At 42.2% G+C, this 12,818-nt stretch overlaps 1 protein-coding gene across 2 annotated transcripts in view; it reads left to right on the top strand.

The window, feature by feature from the left end:
• SFMBT2 (Scm-like with four mbt domains 2) overlaps nt 1-9,014 on the top strand; it is a 115,513-nt gene extending 106,499 nt beyond the window's left edge. For both annotated transcript variants that reach the window (XM_021384338.1, XM_021384337.1), the window contains one exon: nt 1,337-9,014. In XM_021384338.1, the coding sequence (XP_021240013.1) occupies nt 1,337-1,477 (141 nt within the window). In that variant the 3' untranslated portion in view covers nt 1,478-9,014. The remainder of the gene's footprint in view (nt 1-1,336) is intronic.

The raw sequence follows: 12,818 nt of genomic DNA, 5'->3' as shown, positions 1-12,818 counted from the left end.
ATAGAAACAGACATTCCTTGGCTAATAAGTAACAGCCACTGCTAAAAGTGAAGGGCTGCTCTAGGAAATCATAGTTAGAAAGAAGCAAGTGTGCTTAATTAGTCCATAGCCCTTGGTTGTATGGCCAACTGCATATTTTATTATCTCTGATTCTTCACCATGAATAGCTCTGTTCCAGATTACAATAGGTTTGACGGGGAGAAATTGAAGTGTGTGTAGAGCAAGGCTGAAACACTCTTGTAGCAAGATCCTGTAGTTGCTGCACTGCAGCATGCTACAACCATTTGTTAATCAGCCTGGAATAACTCCAAGGTTTGAAAGCCAACCCTGTCCCTCCTGTGCCATAGAGTTTTATGGGAACCGTAATCAAACACAGATGACTGCAGATTTTCCTTGCTATTTGCTGTACCATTAAATTATACCATCAGGCTTTGGTGTAGGAAGGACCTGAGCAATGGTCAGTCCTGATCAAAGCAGTGTATAAGGTATCCTCTCTGTGTTTAACACTACCTAATCGGGGCTTTCCTGGGGAGTTTATGTTGCCTGTGAGTTACTGTACTTTTTCTGCATTTCCAATTTGATCTTCCCTAAGGGGTAAAAAGTAGTTTTGTAGCCCAGTTGTCTGCTTCTCAGTCCATTAAAGAATAAAGAGGACTTGAGCACTTAATTGAGGAAGGATCATAATGCTAACAGAAATCCCTAATAAAGTGTCTTCAGTCTGGGGTGCTAGTTCAGAGAGTTTGGTACATGAATATGCCTGAAGGAGGGACATGACCTCCAGAGGACCCTTTTCTACTCCGTGATTCTGTGACGTCAGAGTTGGCATGAGCTCCTGGAGATCCAGGTCCATTCTTCTTGGATGTTCAGCAGATTATGTTGAACAGGGCAGATCCTGGGTGGTCCAGGGGACTCGGCATGGGATAAGGCAGACATAAACCTGTGCTGAACAAAAGAGAGGAAGAAAGGGTTTTGTTTGGCACTGTGACACTGACTTCAGTTTTTCTGTTCAGCTCTGCAGCCCTGTTCTTGCTTCAGTTCCTCAGCCACAGAATGGAGTTTGTCTGACCTCTGTAGTCCTCTGCAGAGTTTCTTTAGAAGGTGATCCACTAGACTTTTCTTATGTGATGGGTGAAATCCTATGAGATCACAACAGATAACTTCCAAAGAAGCGTCAGGTATTCCAGAAAAAGGGTTAGCTGCATCGAAGTGTGAGAATAGGACAGAGAACAAAATTGTCTTCAGTTTTGAGGACAGACTTCCTTTCTTGTTTCTCAAAACCTCTCTGCCCTCGAGAGTCCACAAACAAAACCATTATCACTGTGTTTTTCTTCCCCAGGACATTGATGGCCAAGCCCTTCTGTTGCTGACGCTGCCCACGGTGCAAGAATGCATGGAGCTGAAGCTTGGTCCAGCCATCAAACTGTGCCACCAGATCGAGCGAGTAAAAGTTGCATTCTATGCACAATACGCCAACTGACTGCACTTCTCCATTTCTTTCTGTTCTCCTTGTTCCCTCTATTTTTTAACATTGCAACTCGTTCAAGTTTTTTTCCTCTCCCTCTTTTCTTTGCCAAAAAACCATGGAATTGGAAGCACTGGGAATTAATCTGTAGGGGGGAAAATAACACAACAAAAAACTAGCAACAAATTGAACTAACCGTTCAGTAGTTGTAAAGCACAGTGAAAGATTGCTGGCATCTCTCCTCACGAGCCTCACCAACATGTTTTGCTGCAGTGCAAGGCCAACGTGGATTAGATGGATTGTCGTTCTTTAAAGCAAAGCTACCGACGGCGGACACATTCCCAAGGGGAATAGTTGGACATTTTCGGTGATGATGTTTTGTTTTCATCAATTTCTGGACTCGAACAATCCTTTTAGCTAACTCTGACATGCTTCTTTCATATTGAAATGGAAGCGAGAATTTGTAGCACTACCTGAGCTTTACCGCAGATTTGATCTTAGTGATCATTGGGCTTTTTTTCACCTCCTCGCCAGTCATACAACAGGGAGGAAGTGTTATACCAATCATATGCTATTTGTATTACTGAGTGAGTTATAAAGCAGGACTCAACCCACCATCTCTGAATGGTATCACACAAAGCTGCAGCAAATTGACAGGGCTGCACCAAGACCTATTGCACAGTAATGCTTTCTGAGCCACAGTGGCTGAGCTGAATTGTCTCACTGATGGGATCTGTGCAGTACTGCATTCACGTGAAGGACCGTACATGAAATCCTCCAAAGTCAAGCCCATCCATTATTTAGGTCACTAAATATAGGCCGGACTTTGAAACCCAAGGGATGAAAAAAATAGGGGGGGATCAGATTTAATGGGAAGACTGTTCAGCACACACTGATTTCACTTGCACCTTTGTCAGTCTGGTTACTAGGTGGGAATAAAAATCATCAATATTTTCAGGCTGGGTACACCATGGTGTTTTGGTCCAACTGACTAGTCCAACCCATTGCACCTTCTGTCACCAGTCTGTATAAATGCCCCACATTGTCCCAGTGGCACCCTGGCCAGTGAAACTGGGGGCTTGCTTCGTGCCAAGTAGGGTGAGCACGAGAGGGAGTGAAGAAGTGGGTCAGACATCTTGGGTTTGCCTCAATTGTACATACAGGATGAGTATTTTCCATTTACTTTATAGGGATATATGGCCCTCTGAGTGCCACATGTTGACCTCAGCAATGGTTGGTGGCATCACATTGGTGAAAAATCATCTGAAAGCAAGAACCAAACTGGTTCTTCAGACCAAGTCTGAATTTTGCTTTGACTTTAGGTGCAGGTGAATTCTTCTCTCCAAAGGTGAATCGGCTAGTTAGTGCTGATTTCATCAGAAACCACTGACTTCAGCAGACTTTTTCTATAAACTGGAAACAGACCCCACTTCCCTGCTCTCAGGGAACTCAGCCCAGAAATTTAGTACAACCACATCACAGTGTTGTGATGCCAAAGCCCACTCAGCTAAGACCTCTTCAGAAATAAATGTAATTTCTAACACTAAATCTGAAGACTTTTCTTAGGGCCAGATAACCCCCATCTCAGACAGTTAACATATGGTGACAGCAGACTTGGGTCACATAATCCTGCCGGCCTCAGTGTGCTCAGCAGAACCTACTGACCAATAGCAGGCTGTAGCTGCTGCTTTCTCCTTCATCGGTTTCCTCCTTAAAATCTTTGGTTTAAAGGTGGAAAGCCTCAGAAATAGAGATTCTGAATGATGTCCAGATTTGCTCTAGGGCATGGATTAGGTAAGAAGTATGGCCATGCATCGTGAAGACGTTCTAGACCATCTTTAAGGGAGATTCCTGATTTGCCACTGAGGAGTGTGATGGGTGCAAGCTGGGCCAAGTCCTGCCAGCTCCTGAGACTTCATAGAAAATTTGCTTCTACTGACGAACTTATTGTTCAAGTTTTAATCAAATGAAGCAAAAAGTAGTCATCTCCGTGCCAAAATGTTTCCTTTTGTTTCTAAGAAATCTAGAAGTAGGGTTCTGTGGTATTGCAGACATTCAAAAACTTGGCTTTAGACTGGATTTCCTTCTGACAGTAGCAGTGAACTCTGTCCATGCGACTAGTGTGATGACTACTTTGGATTCTTCTAAATATTCTAAATAAAACATCGCACCAGTTTTCATCTCTGAAGACAAAAAGATTCCAGCAAGAAGAGAGTAGAATAATAGAATCGTTAAGGTTGGAAAAGATCTCTAGGATCATGCAGTCCAACCATCCAGCTACCACCAATATTGCCCACTAAACCATGTCCCTAAGTACCACATCTACATGTTTCTTGGTCACTTCCAGGGGCAGTGACTCCACTACCTCCCTGGGCAGCCTGTTCCAGAGCCCTACCAGCCTTTTGGAGAAGAAATTTTTCCTAATATCCAACCTGAATGCTTCTCCCAGCTCCACACTGCTTCAGCCCAGTCATACATCTGCCAGCAGAGGATAGCCCCCAAAAGTCTGCTGTCAGAAGAACCAGTATACAGGGATGTTTCAAAGAAAGAGAGTGACTGTTCACTAAACAACATCCTAGCACCAATCCTTTACTTACCATGTTCACCTTCTGAACATCCTTTGCTGCTTTAATGTTCCTTGGACTTTGTGGCTGCTGGGACTTGTCGAAGACATTTAATTCTTGCTGGGATACGTTGAAAAAAGAATCAGTTTTTTTCCATCAACTTTGTAACTAGATTTTCCAATGGCAGCTAACTATTGTGGGGGCTGGGCCAGGGAGCAGCTAGCCTTGGTGTTGGCCAGGCTGGGGATGGGTGGAGCATTGAGCCCAGCACATGGAAATCTTTACTGATTTTTCAGGAAAATTAAATCATATTTTAAACTCACCTATTAAGCAAAAACAACAAAAAAATTTAGCTCACACCAGCTCTTTCATTTCCTCAGGATTTTCGCTTCTCACCATTTGTCTTTTGGTTTAATATTCTCCAGTGTGCTCTCATTTATCTCTGTCTATCCTGTTGGAGAAGATGATAACTTGAAATCTCTAACCTAAAATTACCTTGCATTGAATGGGTGGTAGGTGCTTTATTGTGTTTTTTTTTTTTAAGTGTGCGGAATGAAAAGAAAAATGGAATTGGGCTGCTGTTGTCTGTTGTACTTATTGCCTCCCAGAGAAGCTGGAGCCAGACCTTTTAGTTTCTTAAACAAGTGGGAAGTGGGTTCCTCACACTTTAATTGGGCATTCTACTCAGATTGTCACTTGAAGCTTGAGCTTGAGCAGAGATCAGAGAGAACTGCTTATTCTTTCCTTCATTCCAATTCCTGAAAATTAGCAAGGGTTTGGAGTAATTTACTTCGAAAGAGCAATGTTCTTAGGGTAAAATGACATTTAACTCTGCTGTGTAGAAGCATTTTGCAAGACAGTCATCAGGAAGACCTGGGGGATCCACTCTTTGACTGACTGACCATCTCTGGATCAAGCTTTTCTATATCCAGTCAGGTGGTTTTAAATCTCCCATAGCTAATTCTGGATACACTTCAATATTGTAAGCAAGTAGATCATCTGGTACTAAGCACTCCAGTGTTAGCCCTTATATGAAGCCGGTAGATCCTTGAAGACACGTGACATAGAGATTGCTCTACTTATGACTCCTCCCTCTTTTTTTTTTTCATTTTGTTCAGACCAATTTTCACATGACCCTGTTTAATTTCTGTGTGACATTTTTAACTAAAATAGCCTTGTGATGGGGTAACTTAGATTTTTTTTTGAACACTGGAAGTGTTTTTGGTCCTGCATAGATTCTGGGTCTTCAACTTCAGAGCTGGTGCAACTTCATAGATATACTAGTGACATTGATGCAGCCACATCTTCTCATTCTGAATTTGATACACAGGGCTGAAGTTTATTGTGTTACCAGTTACAAAAGTGATGAATTCATGGTTATCCAAGGCCATTACCAAGGGCTGAGGAGCAACTCTGCAGTTGCTTTGGGCTGTTGGATGCTGAACTTCAGCACATTCACACTGGCCACCTTTCTCCTGCAAGAAAGGTGTGCAGGCACCTGTTGTGGATCTCTCTCGAGGCATAGGACCAAGGATGGAAATTTCCAGAGCTTTGTGCTCTGGAACACAAGAGTAGGAGGGAGCGGTACCTGCCCATCTCCATTTGGCTTCTTTTGTGATTGAGCTGGTTCAGGTTTATCAAGGTCTCTGCTCCCTTTCCGAGCCCATCAGCATTTACCTTGGACAGAATCCAACCACTTTTCAGACCCATACTGGTCTCTCAGGTTGGATTAAAGCAGTAACTTACAGGAATGTCCATGACTCCCAGCTGGCTGACCTGCTTACTTCTGGCTGCCACGGGTGCTCCTCTCCCGCCTCAAAGGAAAATTATCTTTTTGATTTCAGAGCTATTCATTCCTTTCCAGATAGAAAACATAGCTCCATCCACACCCCTTGTCCTTTCCTCAGTGCTAGGATGACTGAACCCTGGCTGTTTCTACCTCTCAAAGGTATGTTGGCTTCAGCTCCGAGAAGGATTTCAGGGTCTCCAGCTCCACCATGTTAGCCATGTGCAATAGTCTCAAGAGTTTGGTTTTGCAGGGTGCAGAAAATCTAGAAATGCAGTGTTGACTTCTAAAATCAGGGCAAATGCTTACACTCCCTGTCCTTGGTGAAGCATCTAGCAGATGGGTGTCCTAGTGGAAAAGGCCTGATCCACATTTACATAGGTATTTGAATGTCTGATGGGATGTACAAAGTTTCTCAGTGAAAGATTCATGATGTCCATTAAGACTTCATTCTGGCTAAACAGCTGATTTGCCTTAAACTGGAATGTTGCCATTCCTTGGCTTTAACTTGCAAGCTTTTACAGTCCACAGATGTGGACCGGAGCAAACACCAACTCAGCTCTCTGAAGGCCAACCAGACGCCATTGGGTTGCCGTAATCAGTTGCTGGTCGCCTGTGCCCTGGTTGTGTCAGGGCACAAAATTGGTTTTGATGGAGCTGCAGTGTAACTGCAGTGCTTTGGAGGCTCAGTACCATCAAGGTATTTCAAATGATTTTTGTTTTCCTGGTGCACAGTGTCTGGAAGAATAACGCAGCTCATACTGTTCCTCTCATTTTAAAATTCAAGTGCCAAAAGAGAAGAACATGCTGCAACTGAACACCATTAAAACCAGCTTTATTACTTGTGGATAATTATAGTCTCAAGGGCTCCATTTTGGTGCTAGAATATGTCATGCTGTATTTTCCAGTGCTTGGAATTACAAAGCTGATTCCCCTCTTCAGGAAATATTTTCTGTAATCAAAAACATCTTAAACATTAGGATTGTATGATTGTTTTTTTTTTCTTGTTCTTTAATTCAGATACACTCAACAAATGAATTCCTCTCCCTTCAGTCATGTGAGTTTTTGAGAACTTTTGTACAGTATATATGTATATGTATATTTAAAAACTCTTTATAAATTTCAGTGCATGCCTATTTTTTCCCTTGATAATATTTTGTCATATCAGCTGACCTATGATTAAGGGAATCTGTTACTCAGGATTTGATCCAGAAGTCACCGAGGTTAGTGGAAGTGTCCTCACACGTGTAGGCTCTGGGACAGGGTCTTCAACAGATTCTTCCACTTAGAAGCCAAAAAGCGTGCAGTTAATTAACACAAAATTTAAAATCTTCCCTCTCCCAGCAGGCAGGTATCCTGCTGAAATCTGCCGGACTTAATGAGAAGAGGGTTCATGTCCTTAGGTACTCATGAACTCCAAAGAAAGGAGCAGAAGCATTTAATGCTCTCATTTATTATTTGGTACGATACTCCAGCAACAAGTGCAAGTGATCTTAATGTCTGAATTTAGAATATGAGTCAGTCATCAAAGAATGAGAGTTTTACAGCCCAGTAGTCCTTTAAATGTCATCTGTCCTGGAGGAGAAGAATGATTTTACAATGATTTGGTGCCATGCACAGGAATTCTCTTGCAGAAGACAGATTAACTGCACAAAAACATACTGGGTCATGGTTTTAAGTACGCATGCCCTTTTAATTGCTTTAGTCTTTAATGGGAAAAAGGTTTTCATGTTGCGGGGTTAAAACTCCCACTTCTGTCATGGCTTATGGCACAACATACTAGTGGAATACACTTGTATCTGTTGTCAGACGGTGTATGAGCCATGGAGGTGTTTGTGGACAAGCAGATACTTCAGATAGGACAAAGAGATCTCACTTCAGTACCTTGTTAAAGGAGTCCTCTGTGGAGCCTGGAGGGCACGTGCTCCCCAGAACACATCATGGAGGGGCATGTGTCCAGCTATGCTGTTGCTGCATGGTCATGTTGCCCAAGTAGCCTAATGCAACAAGACGATTGCAACCTACCCACAGGTATTCCTGACCTTGATACCTACCCAGAGGTAGATGTGGGAGTGGGCAGGGGGGGTTTTCAGGGAAGAAGAGTGGGTTTGAGGCTCCTCTCATATGAGGGATGGACAGATGCGGTTCATCAGCGTAATTCCTCAAGACGTCTCTGTCTTGTTCATAGTAAATAGAGATGCTCTGAGCCATTGCAGGGGCCAGGTGAGAGGGAGGAAAGAAGCAGGCAGTATATTCTCAGCTAGAAAGCTGGCAGCTCTCTTTTTTGTTTTGCTGATGGAGATGTAGGAATTTGGCCCTGATGGGTGGATAGGAAGGCAGTAGGGAAGATGAGTCTTTCTTCCTTGTGCTCAGCTCCTGTACATCTCCTGGTTTCTGGAGGCAACTTTCAGACTTCCAAGGGAAAGTCAGGGACCAAAACTTGAGCTCTCTCCCATAGAAATAGGTGATACTGCCTTAAGTTCAGGTTGTGGATCTACAAAATGCTGTTGTGTGTTATGATGTGAGAAGACAAAAATCTGCATACCCAAGTCACCAGTCTGCTTGTTGCTGTTCTAGTTTCACTGAAGTTTATGACCATTATATCTGCTTATAAATGTAGGTAGGTATATAAAGTGCAGCCAAGCATTCACTGTGATATGGTTCAAAAGTGGTGAAAGATCTCAGCTGCAGGCTTTGAAAGGAGTTGAGTCTTCTCATGTGCCAGGATGATGCAAGGTAAACACTCAGACCCACCTGACACTTACAGAACAACAGAAATGAGCTCAATAACCAGCAGTCACGGTCTGTTCATGGTGATGCACATTGGAAATCTTTGAATAGTTTTGCATTCCAATTTATACGGGAGATTTGATTCAAACAGTGTATATATAATCCCTTTGGTGTGTTACAAATATATATGTGTGTGTGTATATATATGTATATATATGTGTGCGTGTGTATATATGTATGTGTATATATATACATATAAATCAATGCTGGTGTTTTTACTTTTTAAAGTTCATGGGGCAAAGGGCATGTTGTTAGTTTGCTGTAAGATTCTATTCTGTATATATGTTTTCATGTAAATAAGTGAAAATCTATATTCAGAGTTATATTTTAATTTTTATTCAAAATGAAATAAATCCCCTTTTTACTTGAGCAATTGTAAGCTACGTTGTTAATAAAGTAACAGTAAATCACATTTCTCTCAAGGCTGGTATTTTATTTCACTGGACAGTAAGGGTTGTGTTTTGATGTATTTGATGTATTCGTTCTACCTGAGGAGGTGAGGTGAGGAAACCATCTCTTGGCTTTGCTGCTAGTAGCTTTGTTTTGAGTGACTCTATGCACTTTTCAAGGACAGTCAGGACTTGTCCTTTGCAGAGTCCAACACTTAGAGACACATCTGGGGGTTGCCTTTGTGGTCTCTACAGAGAAGCACCGTCAGCAAGACTTATGCTGGCCAAAGTGAGTTGCTGTAAGGAGATGCCTTTTGTCATTGCCTTTGGAGGGCATCTAGGAAAGATAGACTCTTCATTTAGGTTAACACTAAGAGAGGATGAACCTAAGCCAGGAGCCAGTCTATGCAGATGGGCATAACTAGATGTTGGCTATGGTCCCTACAAATGTCATGCTCTTGCAACAGTATGACATCCAGGCAGCACACTTCCCATCCAAGCACAGGTGCACTTCAACACTCATGGGCTCTTCACTCTCCAGCCTTGACAAGTGTGCCCAAACTACTTTGACTTTATTCTGGCCTTCAATGAACCCCTTAGCCTCCACAGAGGCCCAGTGCAGCCTCTCTGGTTCACTTCTCCACAGCTGCCAAACTGCAGTTCTTGTTTGTAGAGTTTGGGTTTAGGTACCTGCAAATTCTCCCCAGTAACAGGAGAACATGAAACAAGAAAAATGGTGGGTTGGTGAGGTAAAACCAGAGCGGCCTTTACAGGTGCTTTAGGAGAGCAATGGGGAGAAGGGTGGAAGAGAGGAGTGAAGATGACACTATGAGCAACAGTCAAGGGAGGAGGCAGTAAGAGAGGTGCTGACGGTGGCAGGACAAGACTTACAGCAGAAATAATGCATAATGCAGAAATGTAGTAAATACAACTTCTTAAGCTGCACAACAGTCATTGAACATGGAAGCAACCATCCTGTAGTGCTGGAAGAATTATTTAATGGTCAAAAAGAATCATAACATCATAGAATCATTCAGGTTGCAGGAGACCACTAATATCTAGTCCAGCTGTTAACCCATCCTCACCATGCTCACTAACCTAGGTCCCTCAGTGCCACACCTTCACACTTCAGTGACTCCACCACCTCCATGGGCAGCCTGTTCCAATACCTCACTGCTCTTTATGGGAAGAAATCTTTCCTAATAGCCACCTTGAAGTGGGCATGCTTTGTGATATAAAATGTATTTATTACATGTTTGCATCTTACATTGCTGTATGCATGGGAGGAAGTAAGCGCAGAATCTACAAAATTAGCTAACAGGGATTCAGATGGCCCTCGTTTTCATGTTGCTCAGTCAGTCCCATTCAGATATCTCTCATGGATACAGCAAAAGGAGAGAAACAGAATTTCTCTCTGCGTGGGCTACTGTTTCTCTCAGCTCATCAGAACTGACCACTCTTTTTCAGGCAAAAATAACAACCACGGGCAAGCAAGTGGACTTGGGGTGATTTAGAAAGCAGTGAAACCATGGGAAACATTTTTACGATGCCACCAAATCTTGAAATGAAAATCCCTCTGTGCAACTCTGCAGTCACAGTCAATTCTTAGAGACGTACACCACCACAGATAGTCAGAGAAGTGACCTGTCCAAAGAGTCTTGAAGTATTGGGCCAGTGGATAGTGATATGTTTTGACTCATGACCTGCTAGATCACAGATGTCCTCACTGAAAGGTGATGTAGAGAAAGGGAAGGATTTATACAGGGAAATAATTCTGAGCCAAATCAGACAGTGACATAAAACTAGAAGAGCAGAAGGTTGGATGTTTTACGATATTCTTCAGAATCCAGGGGTGAAGATAAATCCATATATCTCCCTGCAGCTTATTATACAGTCATTTAAATGTAATGTGAAGGTCAGACACCAGTTTTTAAATTTCTGCCCCATCTTAGGGAAGGCATGCTCAGAGCTCTGCAAAGAGCTAATTTGTGAAAAATATAAGGCAAAGTGATTGTAGTAAAACACTGACAATATATTCCATCTGAGTTCCTGAAATTAATTTCCAACACATGAAACACAGTTGTCATATGTGGTTCCCTCAGGGGAAAAATATCTACCAGCCTTGCTTCTGACCTCACAGGCCAAGATGCTGAAGGCTGGCCTCCATTTTTAGTGTTGCAGTTTTTCATGCACAATTAATTTGGGAAAGATACTTCCCCTGATTTGTGGACAAGATCAAGTGTTCAAGTAAGCAGCAGTATGAACACCAACACATAGCTACCTACCTCATAAAAAACACCCAGAAAATTAAAGTTAAGTTGGATTTCCAGGTCTCTGAGGAAATACCATATTTCTTTTCATATGTACACAGAATACAGAATGAATACAAAAATGTAGGTAATTCTATTTAATTCCCAGGATTTTTAGACAGGTTTTCAAGACTAATAATAATAATTAATAATAACCATATTGTTCCTGCTACTGCTAATGTTGTTAGTATTGTTATTGCTTTTTTAATTTCAAGATTCATGCCTTTCAGTGAAATTTAATGATGATTCTCCCTCCCTCTGCTGCTACAATATTTACCTAAGCATGATACACCTCTTGCTACAGCCTATACTCAATTATCATAAGTTGATTTTATAACTGCATCTCAGCTGAAGATGTAATTACACTGTCTTCTCTAATAAGTCATAAAATCTTAGAAGTAGAGAAAATAGTGCTGCAAGACACCTTGAGGTGTCAGCTTGACTGTTTCCCCTTCACAAGGCAGGAGCAATTAGAGAAATCTTACTTGTATCTGGCATTTGTTTAACTTGACCTCTGGATGGGTGTCAAAATAAGACCTCCAGCAACAAGCAATTCCCCAGCACTTCTGCAGCGTAAAAAAGAAGTGATGGCATTTGGATGATGAAGTGTAATATTCCCAGGCACAGCTACCACACTGACGTTGCCATTGAACGGCCATCTCGTTTTGAAAAGCTTAATAAGACTGGAGATTAATGTAGCAATTAATAAATGTAAAAGTGGAAAATTCACAGTGAAGAGTGATTAAATTTCAAGCAAACAGCTATGATAATAATTTTCTTCACGAGTCCTTAGCTGGGGACATAGAGCATATGATCTGGTGGTTACAACAGATGATGTTACAGCAGGCAGCTTCCCTATAGCATCTAGTGATGCCATCGTTGTGCTCGTCTCTGGATAAGCATCTTTTGGAATAAAGCTTTGTAAAGCAAAGCTCCCGGTCTGCATGTAGGCACCTCAGTGGCTCTCTTCTCAAAGTCATGCTCCACGAAGCAGAAGGGCTGATCTGAAGTTGCAAGGGCAGCTGCAAATAGTAGGGTTTGTACTGCCATGCATAAAGTAAGTCAAGCAAGAGCTTCTAGCAATAAAAAATCACAGAAGGTCTTGATCAGATGTTAATCCCAAATGTTTCTGAATCAACTGGACACACTGCCATGCCACTTTATGGGTTGCAATATCTGTGATGGACATGGGATTGGCAATGCTTGAGCATTCGTTCCAGAAATGATAACAGTCTCACTCTGCGGACAACTCCCAGTAGTTAAAGAGAGAGCTGGGAAGGGCCCTTAGTTCTTTCAAGAGCTGCTAGTACTTCCTAAGCCTGCTCTGGGTGGAAATGCCAAAGTAATGATGTTTATTCTGAGGAGAAAAAGATGTCAGCTCCTCCCCTGGCTCAGCCTAGGATGAACAGCAGCCTTTTGTTCTCATTTATAATGCCCCTAAGAGAGCTTGTAACTTAAAAGTCCATTTTTGTTAACATAAGTAAACATAATAGATTTCTTAATCATTGTAAGTTTTTC

Source organism: Numida meleagris, chromosome 1 (genome assembly GCF_002078875.1).
Source record: "Numida meleagris isolate 19003 breed g44 Domestic line chromosome 1, NumMel1.0, whole genome shotgun sequence".
NCBI classification, from domain to species: Eukaryota; Metazoa; Chordata; class Aves; order Galliformes; family Numididae; genus Numida; species Numida meleagris.
The sequence above is the reverse complement of the archived record's forward strand: the minus strand, read 5'-3'. Positions and strand labels throughout refer to the sequence as shown.